General features: G+C 41.1%; 1 protein-coding gene across 1 annotated transcript in view; it reads left to right on the top strand.

The window, feature by feature from the left end:
- The window catches only part of LOC122551054 (DNA-binding protein RFX8-like), a 111,310-nt gene that overhangs the window by 76,426 nt on the left and 13,576 nt on the right, over window positions 1-21,308 (top strand). The window contains exons 8-10 of the mRNA XM_087988549.1: window positions 7,830-7,986; window positions 17,208-17,302; window positions 20,997-21,114. Of these exons, the coding sequence (XP_087844675.1) occupies window positions 7,830-7,986; window positions 17,208-17,302; window positions 20,997-21,114 (370 nt within the window). The remainder of the gene's footprint in view (window positions 1-7,829; window positions 7,987-17,207; window positions 17,303-20,996; window positions 21,115-21,308) is intronic.

Here is a 21,308-nt window from a genome sequence, read left to right as displayed (position 1 = left end):
CTCAATAGTTTGCTCAATACTTTTTCTCCAGTGTTCATAGTTGTTCTGAGTTCCTCCCTTTCTTTAACATACTCTGCGTACCTGTTACTCCTAGGGATGGTACAAGTGTCCTCCAGAGCAAAATATTAATTTTGTGAATCTATTCCTAATTGTGGAAGGCTCAAGAACAAGAACGGCATGAATTTAAGGTGGTTGGCAAAAGATTCAATGGCAACATGAAAGAAATCTCTTTTTGCACACAGACAGTGATTAGGATCTAGATGCACTGCTTACAGAATGATTGTAGAGTAGTTAGTCTGGACAGGCATAGAGTGCAGCATCCTGCACCCAGGCTGAACTGAAGCAGTTCATCGACTTTGCCCACAATTTCCACCCTACCCTCAAATTCACTTGGTCCATCTCGGACACCTCCCTCTTCTTTCTTGACCTCACCATTTCCATCTTCACCGACAGTCTCCAGATAGACATCTACTACAAACATACAGACTCCCATTACTACCTGGACTACACCTCCTCCCACCCACTATCTAGCAAGAACTCCATCCCATTCTCCCAATTCCTCCACCTCCACCGCATCTGCTCCGACAAGGAGACATTCTACTCCCAAGCATCCCAGATGTCCATCTATTTTGAACAACATGCTTTTCCTCCCTCCATCATCCAGACAGCCCTCCCCCGCACCACCTCTATTCCCCGTTCCACTGCTCTAAACCCCTCCTGCCAATGCAATAAAGACAGAGTCCCCCTTGTCCTCACCTACCACCCCACCAGTTTCCACATCTAACGAATCATCCTCACAACACATCTGCCAACTCCAAATAGACCCCATCACCAAGAACAACTTCCCCTCCCCACCCTTATCTACATTCTGCAAGGACCGTTTCCTCTGACAGTCCTTGATTCATGCCACCACCGAACCCCTAGGTACCTTCCCCTGCAACTAGAAAAGATGCAAAACCAGAGATGCAAAACTCACCTCCATCCAGGCCCCACACAGTCCTTCCAGGTGAGACAGAGGTTCATCTGCCTCTCTTCCAACCTAGTTTACTGTATCGGGTGCTCCCGATATGGTCTTCTCTACATCGGGGAGACCAAACATAAATTTAGGGAATGGTTCACCGCCCATTTCAATTCCCCAACCACACCCTTTCTGACATGACCATCCTTGGCCTCCTCCATTGCCAAATCAAACCACAGTGCCTATTGAACGAACAACACTTTATCTTCCACCTGGACAGCCTACAGCCCGAAGGAATCAATATTGAGTTCTCCAATTTCAAATAACCTCTCTCCCCAACCCCCCGACTCCCTTCCCAGGCCCTCACCCTCCATGCCACTGCTCTCTGCCATCAACCGGATTTATTCCTCCCATTGACCAACCAGATTGTACCCTCTACCTGCCTTCATTTATCCCTTCTTCACCACCCTGGCCCCACCTCCCCTTTTATCTGCAGCTCCCCCCATACCCCACACCCAGTCCTAGAGAAGTCGAAACGTCGACTTCTGCACATCCTGATGCTACCTGACTTGCTGTGTTCTTCCGGCCTCCTGCCTGTCTACTGACAAAATGATTGTGGTAGGTTTGATCAAGGCTTTCAAGAGGGAATTAGTTTGTATTTATGGCTATGGGGAAAAGGTGAAGTGGCACAGGTAAGTTGTTGCCAATGGAAAACCAACACAAAAGTGTCAGGACAAATATTTTGAGCAACTATTTTGAAGGAAATGGCATTTGAAGATCGTCAGGGGCATGGATAAGGTAAATAGACAAGGTCTTTTCTCCAGGTGGGGGAGTCCAGAACTAGAGGACATAGGTTTAGGGTGAGAATGGAAAGATTTAAAAGGGACCTAAGGGGCAACCTTTTCGTGCAAAGTGTAGTGTGTGTTGGGAATGAACTGCCAGAGGAATTGGTGGAGGCTGGTACAATTACAACATTTAAAAGGCATTTGGATTGGTATATGAATAGCAAGGTTTTAGAGGGATATGAGCCAAGTGCTGGCAAAGGGGACTAGACTAATTTTAGGATATCTGGTCAGCATGGACGAGTTGGAACAAAGGATCTGTTTCCGTGCCATACATCTCAATGATTCTACGACTCAACATGACGACCATCAGAGGTTTTTTAACTCCTGCAGTGCTATCTCAATGTTTTCACAGCTTGATTCCTGACATTGACTCCATGGTTATCTGCACCAACTGTCTTTGGACTGTGTGGTTACTTCCTTTCCAGATAGGAGCCATCTTGAGTCTTCTTCACTTCAGTGTAAGTTTCTTACTCCTGAAGAAGGGCTTATGCCCGAAACGTCGATTCTCCTGTTCCTTGGATGCTGCCTGACCTGCTGCGCTTTTCCAGCAACACATTTTCAGCTCTGATCTCCAGCATCTGCAGACCTCACTTTCTCCTCTTTAACAGTGAAGCCCACTATACCTGTTTTGCTAGTCCTTACTCATTCTCAGACTAGATTCTTGTTGCCTACAAGTGCCAGTATCTGTTCTGTTCCAGCCACAATATGACTCCCCTTTAAGCAATGCAGGTTAATCTTAAATGGTGGTCGTCACACACTTTACGCTTCCAGCCAACCAACAGCATTGTTAGAACATTGTCTGGATAGAGAAGTCATTCAGAATTGACATACTGCCTGCATTGCAATCAACCAGTATGTGTTAATCATGTACCATGATTCCTGTGCCTATTGTCAGAAAATATCAACTAAGCTCCAGTATGTTTAATTTGAATGTATTTATCAATAGAGTCATAGAGTCCTACAGCACAGAGCCAGGCCCTTTGGGCCAAACCGGTCCAAACCGACCAAAATGTCCATCAATGCTAAACCCATTTCCCTGCACTTGGTCCATATCCTTCGAAATCTTTCCTATCTATGTATTTGTCCAAATGCCTTTTAAATGTTGTTATTGTACCCAACTCAACCAGTTCCACTGGCAGCTCATTCCACATGCATACCACCCTCCCTATAAAAAAAAGTTGCCCCTCAGGTTCCTTTTTATTCTTTGCCTTCTAACCTTAAACTGATGCCCTCTAGTCCTTGATTGTCCAATCCTGGGAAAAAGACTGACTGCATTCACGCTATCCATGCCTCTCATGATCTTATACACTTCTATAAGATCTACCCTCAGTCTCCTATACTCTAAAGAAAAAAGTCCTAGTTTGTCCAACCTCTCTCAATAACTCAGACTCTTGAGTCCTGGCAATATCCTTGTAATATTCTTTCTGCACTCTTTCCAGTTTAATAACATCCTTCCTATAGCAAGGTGACTAAAACTGAACACAATACTCCAAATGCAACCTCACCAACATCTGGTATAACTCCAACACAACTTCCCAATTTCTATACTCAGTGCCCTGAATGATGAAGGCCAATGTGCCAAAAGCCTCCTTCACTGCCCTGTCTAACTGTGATTCCATTTTCAGAGTACCATGCACCTGAACTCCCAGATCCCTCTGTTGTACTATACTACTTAAGGCCCTACTATTCACCATGAAACACCATATCTATATTAAATTCCATTTGCCATTTCTCGACCCAATTCCCCAGCTGATCAAGTTCCTGCTGCAATTTCTGATCACCTTCCTCACTGTCCACAATATCTTCTATTTTAGTGTCATCTGCAAACTTACTAATCATGCCTTGTATATTCTCATACAAATCATTGATACAGATAAAAAAACAGTAATGGGCCCAGCGCCAACCCCTGAGGCATTTCACTAGTCACAGGTCTCCAGTCCAACAAGCATCCTTCCACTATTGCCCTCTGCTTCCTACCTTTAAACCAACTTTCAATTTGCCATGTCACCCTGGATTCCGTGCGATCTAACCTTCCAGAGCAGCCTACCATATCAAAACTTATCAAAGGCCTTACTGAAATCCATATAGACCATGTCAACCGCCCTACCCTCGTCAACATTCCTGGTCACTTCATCAAGGAACTCTAACAAATTTGTGAGGCATGGTCTCCCATGCACAAAGCCATTCCTAAGACTATTCCTAATCAGACTCTGTCTTTCCACTTGCATGTATATCTTATTTCTCAGAATCTTCTCAAGTAACTTACCTATCACAGATGCTCGGCTTAATGGTCTATAGTTCCTAGGCTTTTCTTTACAGCCCTTCTTCAATAAGGGCACAACATTCACTACTGTCCAGTCTTCCGGGACCTCATCCGTTACTAACAATGATGTTAAAATATCAGCATAAGCCCCTGCAATTTCTTCTCTAGCCTTTTACAGTGTTCTTGGATATATCTGGTCAGCCCCAGGAAATTTCTCCACCTTCATACATTCTAACACATCCAATACCTCCTCTACTGTGATATGGACTGTCCCCAAGATATGACCACTGACTTCCCCAAGTCTTCATGTCTTTCTCTATGGTAAACACAGGAGAAATTTTCATTGAGGACCTCGCCCATCTCCTGCAGTTCTACACATACATGTCCACTTTGGTCCTTGAGGGGTCCTGTTCTCTCGATAGTTATTCTTTTTTCCTTTAATATATTTAAAGAATCTCTTTTGATTCACCCTAATCTCCTCAGCCAAGGATATCTTGTCCCCCCTTTTCACCCTCCTGATCTCCTTCTTCAGTAAAGTCCTGTATACCCTATATACCTTCAGGGATTCCCTTGATCCCAACTGCCTGTGCCTACGCCATGCCTCCTTTTTTCTAGTCACAATATCTCTTGTCATCCAGGACTCCCTATTCCTGTCAACCTTGCCTTTCACCCTCACAGGAACATATGGACCTTGAATTCTAGTTATCTCACTTTTAAAGGTCTCCCACTTGCCGGAGGTCCCTTTGCCATCAAACTCGTCCAATCAACCCCTGCACACACCCGTCTAATTCCATCAAAATTAGCCTTCACCCAATTTAGACCTTGAACCTGTGGACCAGTTTTGTCCCTTTCCATAATTATGTTAAAATTAATAGATCAATGGTCACCAGTCCCAAAGTGCTCCCTCCACTGTCACCTACGTCATCTGTCCTGCCCTATTTCCCAAGAATAGGTCGAGTTTTGCCCCTTCCCGAGTAGCACCCTCTGTACACTGCTTGAGAAACTTTTCTGAACGCACTTAACAAATTCCACCCCATCTAAGCCCTTTGGGCGACACGTTGGCTCAATGGTTAGCACTGCTGCCTCACAGCACCAGGGACCCGGGTTTGATTCCAGCCTTGGGTGACTGTATGTGTGGAGTTTGCACATTCTCCCTGTATCTGTGTGGGTTTCCTCTCATTCTCCATACACGCATGGGTTAGATGAATTGCCCATGGTATTCATGTTTGTGTAGGTTAGGTGCATTAGTCAGAGGTAAATGTAGGGGAATAGGTCTGGATGGGTGATTCTTCAGAGGTCGGTGTAAACTTGTTGAGCCAAAGAGCCTGTTTCCACATTGTAGGGATTCTAACTGAATGGTCTGGCAGTGCCAGTCTATGTTAGGAAAATTAAAATCCCCTTCAATGGCAACCCTATTGCTCCTGCAAGTCTCCCCAGTCTCCCAGTATGGTATATTTACTTTTACTTTCTACCAGTATTTGTCTCCAGAAGTTACTGGTGGTTGAATATATGACAATTGTAAAGCTCCAGATTTTAAGAACACAAACTATGATATATCTTACTTTGCTGTAAGTTTAGTCTAAATTATTACTAAGGTTTAAGTTCACAACTGATCAAAATCCTCTGTGATTAATTTTATGTGAAATCATGATGACACTGAGGCATGGACTTTTCTGTTTTGGGAGCTATTTTGGCAAGACTATCCATACAAACAAACAAAATAGGAACAGGAGTAAGCTATTTGGTCCCTCAAGCTGCTCCACTATTCAATAAGGTCATGGTGATCTGATTGTGGCCTCAACTCCACTTTCCTAACTACTCCCTATATCCTTTGGCTCCCTTGTCAATCAGCAATTTATCTATCTCAGCCTTTAAAGCTTTCAATGGCCTTGCTGTCACTGCTCTCTATGAGTAAGATAATTCCCCAGATCAAGACAGAAAATAAATTTTCGCATCTTAATTGTAAATAGGAGACCTCTTACTTTTAAACTCTAGTTCTAGTCTTTCCCAGAAGGGAACATTCATTCAATATCCACGCTGTCAATTCCCCTGAGGATCTCACATTTTTCAATAAGATCACCACTCAATTTACTTAACACCAAGGTATGCAGGCCCAACTTGTCCACTCTTTCTTCATGAGATATCTCCTCCACCTCAGGACCCAACTGAGACAATCTTTTCTGAACTGCTTGTTATGTTATTATATCCTTCCTCATGTGAGGAGGCCATATCTGTAATTGATATTGCAGATGTGGTCTCGCCAACACCACATACAATTGTAGAAAATTTCCTTCCTTTTATAATCCACTCCCTTTGCAACAAATGAAAATATTTGATTTGACTTCCTAATTACTTGCTATGCCTACATATTACATTTTTGTGATTCATGTAGCAGGATACTCATATTTCCTATACCACTGAATTATGCAATATGTTTCCACTTGAATAATTTACTGCTTTCTATTCTTCCTGCCCAAAATAGACCAGTTCATATTTTCCCACATTATACATCATATACAAATTTATTGCCCACTTACTTAACCTAAGTCCCTTTGTAAACGCATATGCCATCCTCACAATTTATTTTCCTACCTATTATTGATATGTAAAAAAATTTAGCAAACATATATTCATCTTCGTTCATATATGACTTTCATCCAAGTCAATTAGAGAGATGATATCTAGTACCACCACCTGCAAGTTCTTCTTCAAGCTATTCACCATCCAGACTTGGAAATATAGCACTGTTCCTTAACTGTTATCAGGTTAAAATTCTGGAATTCCCTCCCTAATGGAATTGTGGGTCAACCTATAGAACGTAGATTGCAACAGTTCAAAAAGGCAGCTCACCACCACTTTCTCACGCGCAGATAGGGATGGGCAATAAATGCTGGCCAGGCAACGATGGCCACATCCCACAAATGAATAAAAAAAATTATGTTGTACAGATTAAAAATAGGACTGAAGCCCCAGCATTGTTGCTTGTGGCAGTTCACTGGCTACAGCTTGCCAACCCAAAATGATCAACTTATACAAATTCACTGTTTCCTTGGAGCTATCCATTCCTTGATCTATGCCAATATATTACAACATACACCAATGAGAGACTCAAAAGAGAAGAAATTCCTTAAAAGTCAAAACAAGACCTGTCACCAAGGCCTTATCAAATAAGTCTGAACCATCAGGGAGATTACTACAACTCATGAAAAGTTTATGCTCAAAACGTCGACTCTCCTACTTCTTGGATGCTGCCTGACTGGCTGTGCTTTTCCAGCACCACACTTTTTGGCTAGATTACTCCAACAGTCTTCTGCTCAGAGTATTCCCTGCTGCTTTGTAGGATCTACTACCACCTGCACTGTGATTTTGAGAAGTGGGAGTATGTAAATCTACCAAACATTATAGGCAATGAACAAGTCACATGTTGGAACAGTGGACAGAATGTGAACTGGCAATCCTAACAGGGAGAGTGAAATTTCAGTCAGCCAGTGAACATTTCAGTCAGCCAGCCTTAATGCTTACCTTTCAAGACATTCTCTATTTCCATCCCACCCAATTTTGGACAAGATCTTCAAGAAGAATTCCTCCCAAATACCAGGCTGGCTGATTATGCATATCTTGTTGACTTAATCTTCACCTAAAACTTTGAAGAAAGCAATACTATTGATCAAAAGTACAACAGCAAATGAAACTACACACATAATGTATAGTGATTCTCTTTGTTTTCATTTGAAACATATTCATGTTTTGTTTTCTATTTTAGAGCATGCACATAGTTTTGAATAATCATAGAATGGTCAGCACCTTAAGAACTGACCTCCGTTCTATTATTAGTCAGGGGCTGTTGAATATCCCCAGTAAATCCACAAAAACATTCAAGTGTTCACTGCAAGAAATAGGCTGCAGTTTTGAATGGAAATGTAAGTACTGTACATTGTTTTTGCTTGACTCCTCAAAGAGGTTTCAATATATAATTTATATAAATTTGCTTATAACAGAAAGGCAGTTATAAAATGTACAAGTGAAATTTCACGCAGATCATAGTCGTTATATACGTAAGATCATTATTGTGAATATAAATGACTGTATGATAATAAATTCCATAAATAGAGAAGAATTAAGTCTATGTGGATGATTTTTAAGAAAATAAATAGAATTGATGAATTCCATCTTTATTTTAAAATTAATAAGTTAAAATTCCCTTCGGTGTTATTTTAAATTGGCTTGCATCAAATTTTGTAACACATTTATCACATTTCACTGTTTTATTGGCTTTCCATGGAAAATAAAAGTGTATTTTTAGTTGACATGTTCTAAAACGCACAGTGAATTTGCACAAGTTTAATAAAGAAGGTCATAAATTGCAGGCAATTGCAAAAAGGTGTTAGAACCAGACATGGATAATATTACCCAGATTGACCAGAAATACTAAGGCAGGCATTAGCTCATCTCAAACTTCTCAAACAAACCTTTCTTACCATAGATGGAACCCTGTTGAATGATATAAAGCTCATATAAAGTACAAGGTAGGTGTTTGGTTAACAGTTGGTCTGGTCAACACCCATGTGCATTGTTAGCTTCTGTTAAAGGTTGAGAGTGCTTTTGCTGAGGCAGGTTCAAAATTACTGAGCTTGGGGAGAGATAAAAACACTGGGTTGAGAGGTTTATTATAAAATTCATAGGGATTTATATAAACATGGCATGGGTTGGTGTTATAAAATTATTGGGAGTTATAAAAACACTGAGCTGGGACATTTGTTATAAAATTACTGGGGATTCCATAATCACTGTGCTGGAGGGGTTGTTGTAAAATTACTGTGAGTATATAAACACTGGGCTGGAGTTGTTGTTATAAGATTACTGGAGATTATACAATCACTGGACTGGAGAGGTTGTTATAAAATTACAGGGGGTATTTAAACACCGGGCTGGAGTTGTTGTTATAAAATTACTGGTATTATATAAACATGAGGCTGGAGGGGTTGTTATAAAATTACAGGGGATTATATCAACACTAGGCTGGAGCAGTTGTTATAAAATTACTGGGGATTATATAATCACTGGGTTTAAGGGGTTGTTATAAAATTACTGGGAATTATATGAACACTGGGCTGGAGGGGCTGTTATAAAATTACTGGGGATTATATAATCACTGGGCTGGACAGGTTGTAATAAAATTACCAGGGATTATATGAACACTGGGCTGGAGGGACTGTTATAAAATTACTGGGGATTATATAAACACGAGGCTGGAGGGACTGTTATAAAATTACTGGGGATTATATAAACACTAGGCTGGAGGGACTGTTATAAAATTACTGGGGATTATATAAACACTAGGCTGGAAGGGTTGTTATAAAATTACTGGGGGTGATATAAACACTGGACTGGGGTAGGGGAGTGTCAGTGCAGCCGCAAAAGCAATAGGCCAATCTGTGCAGCCAATACTAGGGCCCTTTCTGAGTGCCCAAAGACCCTGTTCGGCAGCAGCCTGGAGATGGGAGGAGCAATATCAGACCTTGGTTCTGGGAGCTATGTGTGGGAGAGTCCAAGCAGAATATGAGCAAAGGTCAGTTGAGAGGGTGCAGGCAAGGGAGGGAGGTCAGGCAGGCAGTTGTGTGCTCGGATGGTTATAGGCTACCATCTTGAAAGTGAGCGAGTACAGTCTTTGGCCACAACATCAGACCCGACACCAAACTCATGATCTACGGAGTTGTAGTGATTCCGGCCCTCCAGTATGGCTGTGAGGCATAGACAGTCGACAGCAGACACTTCAAGGCACTAAAGCAATTTCAACAACACTGCCTGTGCAAGATCCTGTGAAACTGTTGGGAAGAAAGATCCACCAACATCAGTGTCCTTTATCAGGCCAACATCCTCAGGATCGAGCACTGGCCACCCTTGATTGGCTGCGCTGGGCTGGGTATGTCATCGACATGACCAACATAAGACTCCCCAATCAGGTGCTCTACTCCCAGTTTTGAAACAACAGGTGAGCCCCTGGTGAACAGAGGAAGTGTTTCAGTGATACCCTCAAAGCCTCACTGGCGGAGTGTGGCATTCCCACAAATACCTGGGAATCACTCGCCCAAGACTGACCAAAGTGGAGGAGGAGCATCCGGGAAGACATCTAGTAATTCAAGAGTTGCCATTGGGAAAAAGCAGAAGGCAGGGGAAAACAGCGTAAGGAGCCTGCTGCCACACCAATGCCCCACCCATGCTTTTCCACAACCACCTTCTGCCTCAAGTGTACTGGAGCCTGTGGAAGCTGCATCAGTCTGTACAGACACCAATGGACTCACCCTGAGAGTTGGAGTTATCCCTGTCTGCGAGGGACCACCAATGGTGATGATGATGAGGCAGGTTCAGAAGTCAGAAATCCAGCTGGAACAATTTGAATACCTCTTACAAAATCATTAGTGTATAGTATTGTGTCATGCTCTGTATTTGATCTGTTCCATTAAATACATTTTGCCAAATGAAATAAGTGAATTTGATCAGAGAAACAGAAAATAGGAGCTGGAATTAGGCCATTTAGCCTTTCAAGCCTGTTCCACCATCAATATGTTCAAATCAATATCCTGTTTCTGTATTCCCCTCATACCCTTTGATCCCTTTAGCCCTATACCTAACTCATTTGTGAAAACACTCAATGTTTGGGTTTCAACTGCTTTTTGTGACAGAAAATCCACAAGCTCACTACTCTGTGGGTGAACAAATTTAACAATATAAAAACTGAGAACAAGAGCTTATTTAAATATGTAAAAAGGAAGAGGGGTAAAAATAAACATAGGCCCCTTAGAAAATTAGCCTGTGGAAATAGTTATCAAGAACAAAGAAATAGCAGAGAAGCTAAACAGATACTTTCCACTAATACCAAAGATTGAACCTGCCTCATCATCATCATCACCATCATTAGAGAAGTAGCATTAAATAAACTAATGGGGCTACAGGCAGATAGGACCCCTGACTCTGGTGGCTTACATCCAAGGAGTAGGATGTTCGAAAAAGAGAAGCTACAGAGATAGGGCATGCATAGGTTGTAATTTTCCAAAAGTCCATGGATTCTGGAAAAGTACTGGAGGATTTGAAAACTGTCAATGTGACACCTTATTCAAAAAGAGAGGCAAAAGTGGTAGGCTAATTATTTTAATGTCTATTGTTGGAAAAATGTTGGAATCAGTTATTGAGGAACTATTAACAGAGCATTTTAAAAAATTATAATCTAATCTACCAGAATCAACATGGCTTAATGAAAGGCACATCATGTCCACAAATTTACTAGTCATTTTAGAGGAAGTCTCAACCACAGCAGAACCAGTCAATGTGTTTATTTAGACTTCTAGAAGGTGTTCAACAAGGTATCTCATAAAAGGTTAAGTCATAAGATAAGACCCGATGATGTTGGAGGTAGAATATTGATGTGGATATAAAACTGGGTACTGAGCCAGAAACAGGAAGTGGGGACAAAAGGGATTTTTTTTCAGATTGGCAATCTGCCACCAGGGGAGTTCCACAGGGATCGGTGTTGGAGCTGTAATTGTTTACAATACATATTAATGACTTGGAGGAAGGAAGCTAATGTACTGTAGCCACATATGCAGAGGATACAAAAATAGGTGGAAGGGCATGTTGCAAAAAGGATACAAATAATTTATGGAGAGATATTGATAGGTTAATTAAGTGGGCAACAAGTTGGTAAGTGGACTATAATGTGGGAAAACGTGAAGTCGTTGATTTTGCAAGGGGGAGAATAAGAACAGAGTAGTTTTTAAATGGAGAAAAACTGCAGAAAGCTGAAACACAAAGGCACTTAGCGGTACTTGTATATGAAACACAAAGTTAGCGCACAGGTGCAGTCTAACTGTAACTGTACAAAATCCTGGTGAGATCATATCTGGGGTACTCTAACAATTTTGGTCCCCTTATTTAAGGAAATATATAATTTCATTGTAGGCAGATCAGGGATTATTCACTGGGATGATCCCTGGTTGCAAGGATTGTCTTATGAACAAAGGCTTAACAGATTGGGATTCGACTCACTGGAGTTTAGGTGATTTCAATGAAATTTATAGGATTCTGAAGGGGCTTGACAGGGTAAATCCTGAGAGGATGTTCCCCCTCATGGGAATCTCAAAGCAGAGGACATAGTCTCAAAATAAAGGAGAAGCAATTTAAGATTGAGATAAATTGGAATTTCTTCTGTCAGAGGATTGTGACTCCTTGCCACAGAGAGCTGTGGGCTCAGAGTCCTTGTGTATACTTAAGACTGAGGTAGATTCTTGATTATTAGGGGAATGAACAGTTATGGGGAAAAGGCAGGAAAATGGACCTGAGGAATGTCAGATCATCCAGTATTGAATGGTGGAACAGGCTTGAGGGGTCGAAAATCCTACTCCTGCTCCTATTCTGTATGACCTTATGGACTTATGGTCTTATCTAAATGGCCTACCCTGTATCCTTAGGCGAACGTGAGGACGGAAGATGCTGGAGATTAGGGTCGAGAGCGTGGTGCTGGAAAAGCACAGCAGGTCAGGCAGCATCCGAGGAGCAAGAGAGTTCACCTTTTGAGCAAAGGCCCTTCATCAGGATTGATGCTGTGAGCTGAGGGGGTGGTGAGATAAATGGGAGGGGGATGGGGCTGGGGGGAAGGTACCTGAGAGTTTGATAGGTAGATGGAGGTGGGGGTAATGGTGATAGGTCAGAGGGGAGGGTGGAGTGGATAGATGGAAAGGAAGATGACAGGTAGGAGATGTCATGAGGGTGATGCAGAGTTGGAAGGTTAGATCTGGGATAAGATGGGGGGAGGGGAATTGAGGAAACTGGTGAAATCCACATTGATGCCATGGGGTTGGAGGGTCTCGAGGCGGAAGATGAGGCATTCTTCCTCCAGGCGTCAGGTGATTGGGGAGTGGCGATGGAGGAGGCCAAGGACCTGCATGACCTTAGGGAGTGGGAGGGGGAGTTGAAGTGGTTGGCCTCGGGTGGGGTTGTCTCTCTCTATGCTTGTTCTGCCATCTCAATCTGGTATACCTTCGATGCATTACCTCCATAGCCAGAACTTCCTTCCTCAGATAAGGAGACCAAAACTGCACACAATACTCCAGCTGTACTCTCACTAAGGTCCTGCACAATTGTAGTAAGACCTTCCTGCTCCTGTACCTGAATCCTCTCCCCATTTGCCTTCTTCACAACCTGCTGCACCTGAATGCTTACTTTCAGCGACTGGTATTCAAGGACACTAATGTCTTGTTGCATCTTCCCTTTTCTCAACCTATCACGATTCAGAAGCTTGACTCTGAATGCCCAACTTGATATGTAATAAATCCCTGATGAAGGGCTTTTGCCCGAAACGTCGATTTCAAAGCTCCTCGGATGCTGCCTGAACTGCTGTGCTCTTCCAGCACCACTAATCCAGAATCTGGTTTCCAACATCTGCAGTCATTGTTTTTACCTATGTAATAAAGCAGCTCAGCAATTCGAAACATCCCCATTCCTAGAGAATTTTGTCAACTGCAGGAGAGCCTGAAAAAGTGGAAAGGCTTACACTTATAAAGAAGTTGTCTTAACACTGGACATCTCAAATTGCTTTCTAGCCAATTAAACACTTCTGAAATGCAGCTGCAGTTGTAATGCAGTAAGCGTAGTCAACTTGCAATCTGCAAACTTGCAAACAGCAATTGATAATGACAACATAATCAGTTTATGTGATGTTAATTGAGGGATATGTATTGACCAGGAAATTAGGGATAACTCCCCTGATCTTTTTATAAATAATGCCATGGAGTCTTCTATGTCTGCCAGATCAGGTAGATCCCACTCTCTTCTCATCTCTGACAATGCTAAAGTATACAGGGTCAAGGCAGGATCACTTAATTTAGATATTTTCATTTGGCATCAATTCAGTTAGGGCCGTATCTTAGAGTTTGAGAAATAAGAGCAATGCTGCCAAGTTGCTCAGGAGCTGAAATGGTGTTAAATTACTCAGACAGCTTTATTGCTGCATATCAGCCTGGTATTTTTCAAAGGTATTCATGTCAGAATCCATGCTTGGTTACGCAGGTGGGCCCCTATTGTAAAACATCAGTATGAACCTAGTGTCCAAGTTGCTGAGTGGAAGTCACAAATATTAGCCCAGTGTACTTGTCACATCATATATCATGTGTGGGGCAGTAAAATTGTAATCTGCCCCAGGCTCTGGATGAAAGACTTGTTGCTTCTCCTCTAGAGGGAAACCTTACTATTCTGGGCCTTGCTTTATATTGCTCCTGTCAATTCTCTTCCACTAATTTTAATTCCCAATGCCATGAGGCCTGAGACCCTAAGTAATTCTAAATCCATGCACTTTATGCATTTACAAGGAACTCCTTAATATTCTTGAAGCATTCAGCATTGGAGAGAATGTAGGGGAAAAAAAACTATAAGGATGGTTCTGGAGATGGTAAACTTGAATTACAAGGGTAGATTGATGAAGCTAGGATTATTCTCCTTAGCACACTACCCCTTGCTACAGACCCAAACACTACAAGGCTAATTGTATTTTATACATTCCCAGGCTCCAATTTGTGGCAGAGAGACGTTTTTTGTTGGGGTGTGAGGGTTGTTTGCGTTTACATCATGGATGGTTCCATCTGTCACAAGGCATTGGTGGACTTTAGTCTGCAGTGGGCCAGGAACAACCCACTGTTTGCATTTGGAGGGTGAGAGGATGGGAGAGAGGGCCACCTCTACCTTCTCTGTAGCATAGCTGTCCTACCAGCCCCCGCACTTCAGTCTGGCTGGTAGTTGTTGCAACAGTGACTAGCAATAAGTTTTACTGATGCTATTTTCGAAACAATTATTCAATGCAATCAGATGAACCAGGGGTATAATGGGAATTGCCATTCCTGATAAGGGTGAATGTCATCTGCATTGTAGCAATGCTACAGAACATGAGTATTCAGAGTCCTGGGTACAAAATGATGAGGGGTAGAGAGTAGATGATAAAGAAACAGAAAATAGAAGCAGGAATAGGCCATTCAGTCCTTTGAAATGTTCTGCCATTCAATATGATCACGGGATATCATCTAACTCTGAATCCTGTTCCCATTTTCTCCCCCTACCTTTTATCCCTTCAGTCATAAGGCATTATCTCTAATTAATAAGGACAAACTGTTCTTGGAGGACTCTGATTTAAAGTGATTAGTGAAAGAACCAAAGGTGATATGAGCCAGTTTAGACAAAATGAGCAGAAAAGTTTCTATATGTCTACAAACCATCTTTCTTATTTAGCTGTAACTAAGAATATCATCATCTCCAATAATGTGACATTTAAGTTTTTTACATTTGTCACATTACAGTTCATAGCACTTCTTTATCTTTGCTTTTTTTTACATTTTTAAAATTCTGATATAATACTAGTTTTTTATCCGTAGTTGCATTGTTAACTCAGTACAAAATGAGAACTGAAACTAGAATCTTTCTGATCAGAATCATTTAGCATTGTACAGGATGTGCAACTACCAACCAGGGCAGCTCTATCAAATTTTATGGATGTAAGGATGTAATATTACTTTATAAATATTGGTTATGTGCATTATATTTTCACCAAACAATTTAAATGACTCATAAAAGTTATTTTTAGATTTTGGAGTTTCTAGTAAGTTCTCAAACATCATTCATAAACTAACTCCGACATTCCTTCAGCTACAATGTCGATCTCATTAATTATAGTCGGCATAAAATTGATTAGGAGGGCTCTTGTTGCACAGTGGCAATGTCTCTCCAAGCCAGAAGGCCTGGATTCAAGTCTTGCCTGCTCCAAAGACGTGATTAGAAAATACCTAAAATTGATTGGGTAAACATTAAATGAGATTAGTTCAATGGAATTAATACTTTTATGAGTGTAACTAAGAATATTAGAGAGATTTGTGATCAGATGGGCAAAAGGGCAGAGGAGTGGCAGATGAAGTGTTATTTAGATAAATGTGAAGTGCTGCATTTTGGAAAGACAAATCAGGGCAGGACTAAGACACTTAATGGTAAGGTCCTGGGGAGTGTTGCTGAACAAAAAGACCTTAGAGTGCAGGTTCATAGTTCCTTGAAAGTGGAGTTGCAGATAGATAGAATAGTGAGGAATAGTGAGAATACTTGCCTTTATTGGTCATGCATTGAGTGTAGGGGTTGGGAGGTCATGTTGTGGCTGTACAGGTTATTGGTTAGGCCACTTTTGGTAGACATGTGTAGTTCTGGTCTCCCTGCTATAGGAAGAATGTCATGAAACTTGAATGGGTTCAGAAAAGATTTACATAGATGTTGCCAGGATTGGAGGGGTTAAACTGTCGGGAGAGGCTTAATAGACTGGAGCTATTTTCCCTGGAGCATCGGAGGCTGAGCAGTGACCTTATAGAGGTTTATAAAATCATGAGGAGCATGGACAGGGTAAAAGGACAAGGTAAAAACAATGACTGCAGATGCTGGAAACCAGATTCTGGATCAGTGGTGCTGGAGGAGCACAGCAATTCAGGCAGCATTCCAGGACAGGCAGGACAGTCTTTTCCCTGGGGTAGAGGAGTCCAAAATTAGAGGGCATAGGTTTAAGGTGAGAGGAGAAAGATTTAAAAGGGACCTAAGGGGGAACTTTTTCACACAGAGGGTGGTCCATGTATCGAATGAGCTGCCAGAGGAAGTGGTGGAGGCTGGTATATTTATAACATGTAAAAGGCATCTGGATGGGTATATGAAAAGGAAGGGTTGAGAGAGATATGAGTCAAATTTTGGCAACTGGGACTAGATTTATTCAGGAAATCTGGTCGGCATGGACGAGTTGGACCAAAGGGTCTGTTTCTATGCCGTACATCGCTATGCCTGTACAACTCTATAAGTGTAAGAGTCTTCTCCAAATTGTTCAAAGAAACATGGGAGCAATAGTTGGATGTGATTTAACATAATCTCTACAAAGTATGAAAAATGTTGAATGGATGTAACATCTTTATATATTTTGTAAAATGGATATTTTTATTCTGTCTGCCAGTAATTGAAGAATGTTTAAAACATTGCCTTTATTATGGTTACCAACTTGCGATATGGAGATAATAATTGCAGAACCACCGAAAACAGAATGTAGATACTAATGCCCTAGTATGATTTATTTTTATTGCAGGTTTTGATAGTTTGCTAGCTTTGCTAGATACTGCAGCAGATATTAGAGCTTACTTTCAGTGTGTGTCAACTCTTGTGCATCTCTTTGTATTTCAGGTAAGATATTTACTGAAAATAATATTGTAATTACAATGCTTATGTTACAATGCATGTTGAAGGTTCAAATTTACTGTGTCCTTTAAATCTGATCACTTAGTCATCCACAGATTATCAAGCTTAATATATTGTGAATTATGGCTAGTGCTGTTAATAAATATTTTTAAATTGTATGCCCATACAATTTCATCCAAATATTCAGTGCTGCATATCTAAACACTTGTATTTTTCTTTGACTTTTTTTAATGGCACTTTCCTCTCAAATCTATACTTTTAATCTCTATTTAAAAACAATATAAACAAGGTCTAACCCTAACAATACATTCAGACAATGGAGTAGATTTTAAACTCCACATTTTGAGTCTGACAGTTGAGCTGCAGATGCAGATTTAAGCTACAGAAGCATTAATCATCTGTGTTTCTCTCACATGGTTAAAATATCAGACCCTTGAAGCTTGACTTGAGCAAGACACTTATCTTTCAGATTCAATGTCTCGGCTGGGTTGATGGCTTTTAAAGCATGTCAAGCTATTGCTTCTTGTTGAGATCTGAAAGATTTCACACTCTATATAGCTTTGTCAATTTTCTTAATCAGGTATTCTGTTCTTGACAGTATGTCAGCAATTCACATCAGCTTCTCTTGCTTGTAAGTCACTTCCAAACGACATCTCTGTAAATGATGTAACATCGTAAGCCAGTAGTTTTGGTGCAGATGGAAGCCATTTGAAAATGATGCTTTGGACTGGTTTGTGGTCAGATTCCACTATAATTTTACCTCAATAAAACAGATATTGATTAAAATGCTCACAAGAAAAGGCAGTAGTCAGACATCCTTTCTCAATCTGTTTCGTATGACATTCATTTTATGTTAACAACTGGTTTTCTTTGTTGTATAAGAGTTGCTCCAAATCCTGCCTAGGTGGCACCACACTGCAAGGTGACTTCATAATTGACATCATTGTACTGCAGCATTGGCATTATTGTCACCAGTTGTTTGATTCTGGTGAAAAATGCTTCTGGTTCTCTGCTATAGTAACACTGGTATTCCATAGCAATGAGCTTGTCTAGAGGTTTACACTCATTTGACAAATTAGACAAGAATATTCTTAGCTCGTTTATAGATCTATCAAATTGTTGAGTTGCTTTCATATTTGTTGTTTGCTACACCTTTGCTCTCCACCATGTCAGGATCTGGGTGGAGTCCCCTTGCTGTTAGTAAACGACCTATGTACTTGAATTCGGGAAACTCCTTTCTCTAGTTCAGCTTCAGGATCATCTTATGGGCGGCATGGTGGCACAGTGGTTAGCACCGCTGCCTCACAGCGCCAGAGACCCGGGTTCAATTCCCGACTCAGGCGACTGACTGTGTGAAGTTTGCACATTCTCCCCGTGTCTGCGTGGGTTTCCTCCAGGTGCTCCGGTTTCCTCCCACAGTCACAAAGATGTGCGGGTCAGGTGAATTGGCAATGCTAAATTGCCTGTAGTGTTAGGTTAAAGGGGTAAATGTAGGGGTATGGGTGGGTTGCGCTTCGGCGGGTCGGTGTGGACTTGTTGGGCCGAAGGGCCTGTTTCCACACTGTAAGTAATCTAATCTAAGTAATCTAATCATCTAATCTAATCTCTAATAGTCACATTAGTTTCTGATCATCATTCAAGATGGCCACTTCCACCACACCTCCATACACACTGCAAATCTCTGTTATGGTAAGCAGTCTAAACCCAATAATTAATTCAGTTGAGATGAGTGGTTTTTGGTTTATTGTTTGGAACTGTTGTTCTTAATTCTTGGATTGGGCTCTCAGCTTTATTTGCTCTCTTGGAACAGATATTGATCATCATAAAGTATTAATTTTACCTACAAACGTTTAATTTTCTGGTCACTCTGTACAGGTCTGCAAAGATCACAATGTTGCATGGAATACTGATGTGTATCTGTCACTTCAGATTCTCTTGGTATTCTCCTTCTGTTGTCATCTAATAGCCACAAACCATTTAATACCTTTAGATCTGATATGGTGTACAGTGATTCATTAGAAAAATTGTCTAACATCACTCCAGCCGCCAGTTTATGGCCTTTCTTTATTTCTTTCCAGACAAACATCTGTGTGCAAAGTAATTCATTTTCTTGCAGCTGGATATACTTCCTTTTATTTGATGTGGTTTCCTTCACAATACTGTATTTATATTCGGTTTACTACTTATGCTGATCTTTATCATTCTGCTGACCTTCATGCAAATATATTTTTCTTTTTTCCAACTTGTTGTTCTGGTTAGTCCTGGACTGTATCTCAGCATAATGCAAAGCTTCGTGCGTTCTTCCGTTAATACTTTGCAGCTGATGATAGACAACCTCAGAACTTCAGTACTACTGTCTTAGGAGGTATGCTCTCACAATTGGATCTTTTACTCCTGAAGGAATACTATTTCTGATCAGATCAACTTTCCGTTGTCCTATTTCACAGGATTAGTTTAGATTAGATTAGATTCTCTACAGTGTGTAAACAGGCCTTCGGCCCATCAAGTCCACACCGACCCTCCGAAGAGTAACCCACCCAGTCCCATTTCCCTCTGACTAACGTACATAGCACTATGGGCAATTTAGCATGGCCAATTCACCTGACTTACACATCGTTGGACTGTGGGAGGAAACTGGAGCACCCGGAGGAAACCCACGCAGACACAGGGAGAATGTGCAAACTCCACACAGACAGTTGCCCAAGGCTGGAATTTAGCTATATATTTCAGTGCTATCTCATACTGATCAATATTCTCCCTTGCCCCAGAGCTCTGATATTCAACACATACCATTCATATGTAACATTAGTAGAGAAACAAAAATGTGTCTTCAAGACCTTCAAAATTTCTCCATTTTGCCTTTCCTGCTCCTTGGTATGATCTAGGATGCTATACAGCTTGTGGGACCCTTTCCCCAGCGTTGCTACCATTATTCATTCAGGGTTTGTTTAATTCTGTAGTTAGCTCATAATCTTGCCATGGAAACTAGAAGAAACTTCAATTGTGTCCCACATTGTGTTCTGTACAAGGGACTGGAGAACTCACAGACATTCTGACTCACCTAGTAGTTCAAAGTTACAGACTGCTATTTGAATTCTTTCTTGCAGTAACTGGATATCTTAAAGTTCCAAAATTCAGCTGCACAGCCCTAATGCCATGTTTCATGTGATAAGTTTAATGGCTACTGCATAAGATTAAAACAACAACAACAACATCAGAAATTTCATGACTATTGCAAGTCCAAGTATATGGCACACAAATGCATTTCTCCAAATAATAATGACGATGAGGGGGATCTGCCCACATGCCATCTCCTGTGATTTCCTGGCCCTGTTCCAGCCACCTCTGTCACTATGTGCTTTTTAAAACAGGTAATATTCCCGCCAACAATCTTTGTTACAAAATTACTTTAGCTCTTAAAGACTGCACAAAGTTTAAACTTGAAATCCACTGTTAAGATGTTTGGAAAACATTCACCAAACAACATAAGGAAATCTTATCAAGCAGCACACACTGACGGACCTTCCATGTTATTTCTAACGCGCAGAGGATGCAGTACATGTAGAATTGCTTTCTCCATGCAAATCATCAATATCATCATCAAATTTAATTTTAAAATGAAAAGTATCTCTTCATCAAGAATGTGCACAACAAAGACACAAACATTTGATTTTTTCAGCCCAGCAACTTCAGGGGAGAAGAGTTCACACAACTAGCTGCAAATTTCCAGTTGAGATGGAACTACTTCCTGTCTGCAATAAGTCGTGCTTTAACACTGTCAAATGCAGAATCATTTGGTAAGACGTGAATCTTAAATAAATAATTGCAACATATTCATTTTTTTCACAAGTACTGAGACTAGAGAATGGATTTAAAAGAGCATAGATTTCTTGATTATTTGGAATGATTTGAAGGTGCCGGTGTTGGACTGGGGTGTACAAAGTTAAAAAATCACACAACACCAGAGTACCCCACAACCACCTAATGAAGG

The sequence above is a fragment of the Chiloscyllium plagiosum genome, unplaced genomic scaffold, assembly GCF_037043375.1.
Source record: "Chiloscyllium plagiosum isolate Xiang-an unplaced genomic scaffold, Cpla_swu_hap1 HiC_scaffold_6, whole genome shotgun sequence".
Taxonomy (NCBI): Eukaryota; Metazoa; Chordata; class Chondrichthyes; order Orectolobiformes; family Hemiscylliidae; genus Chiloscyllium; species Chiloscyllium plagiosum.
Note: the sequence above shows the minus strand (reverse complement) of the source record. Positions and strands in the feature narration are given on the sequence as shown.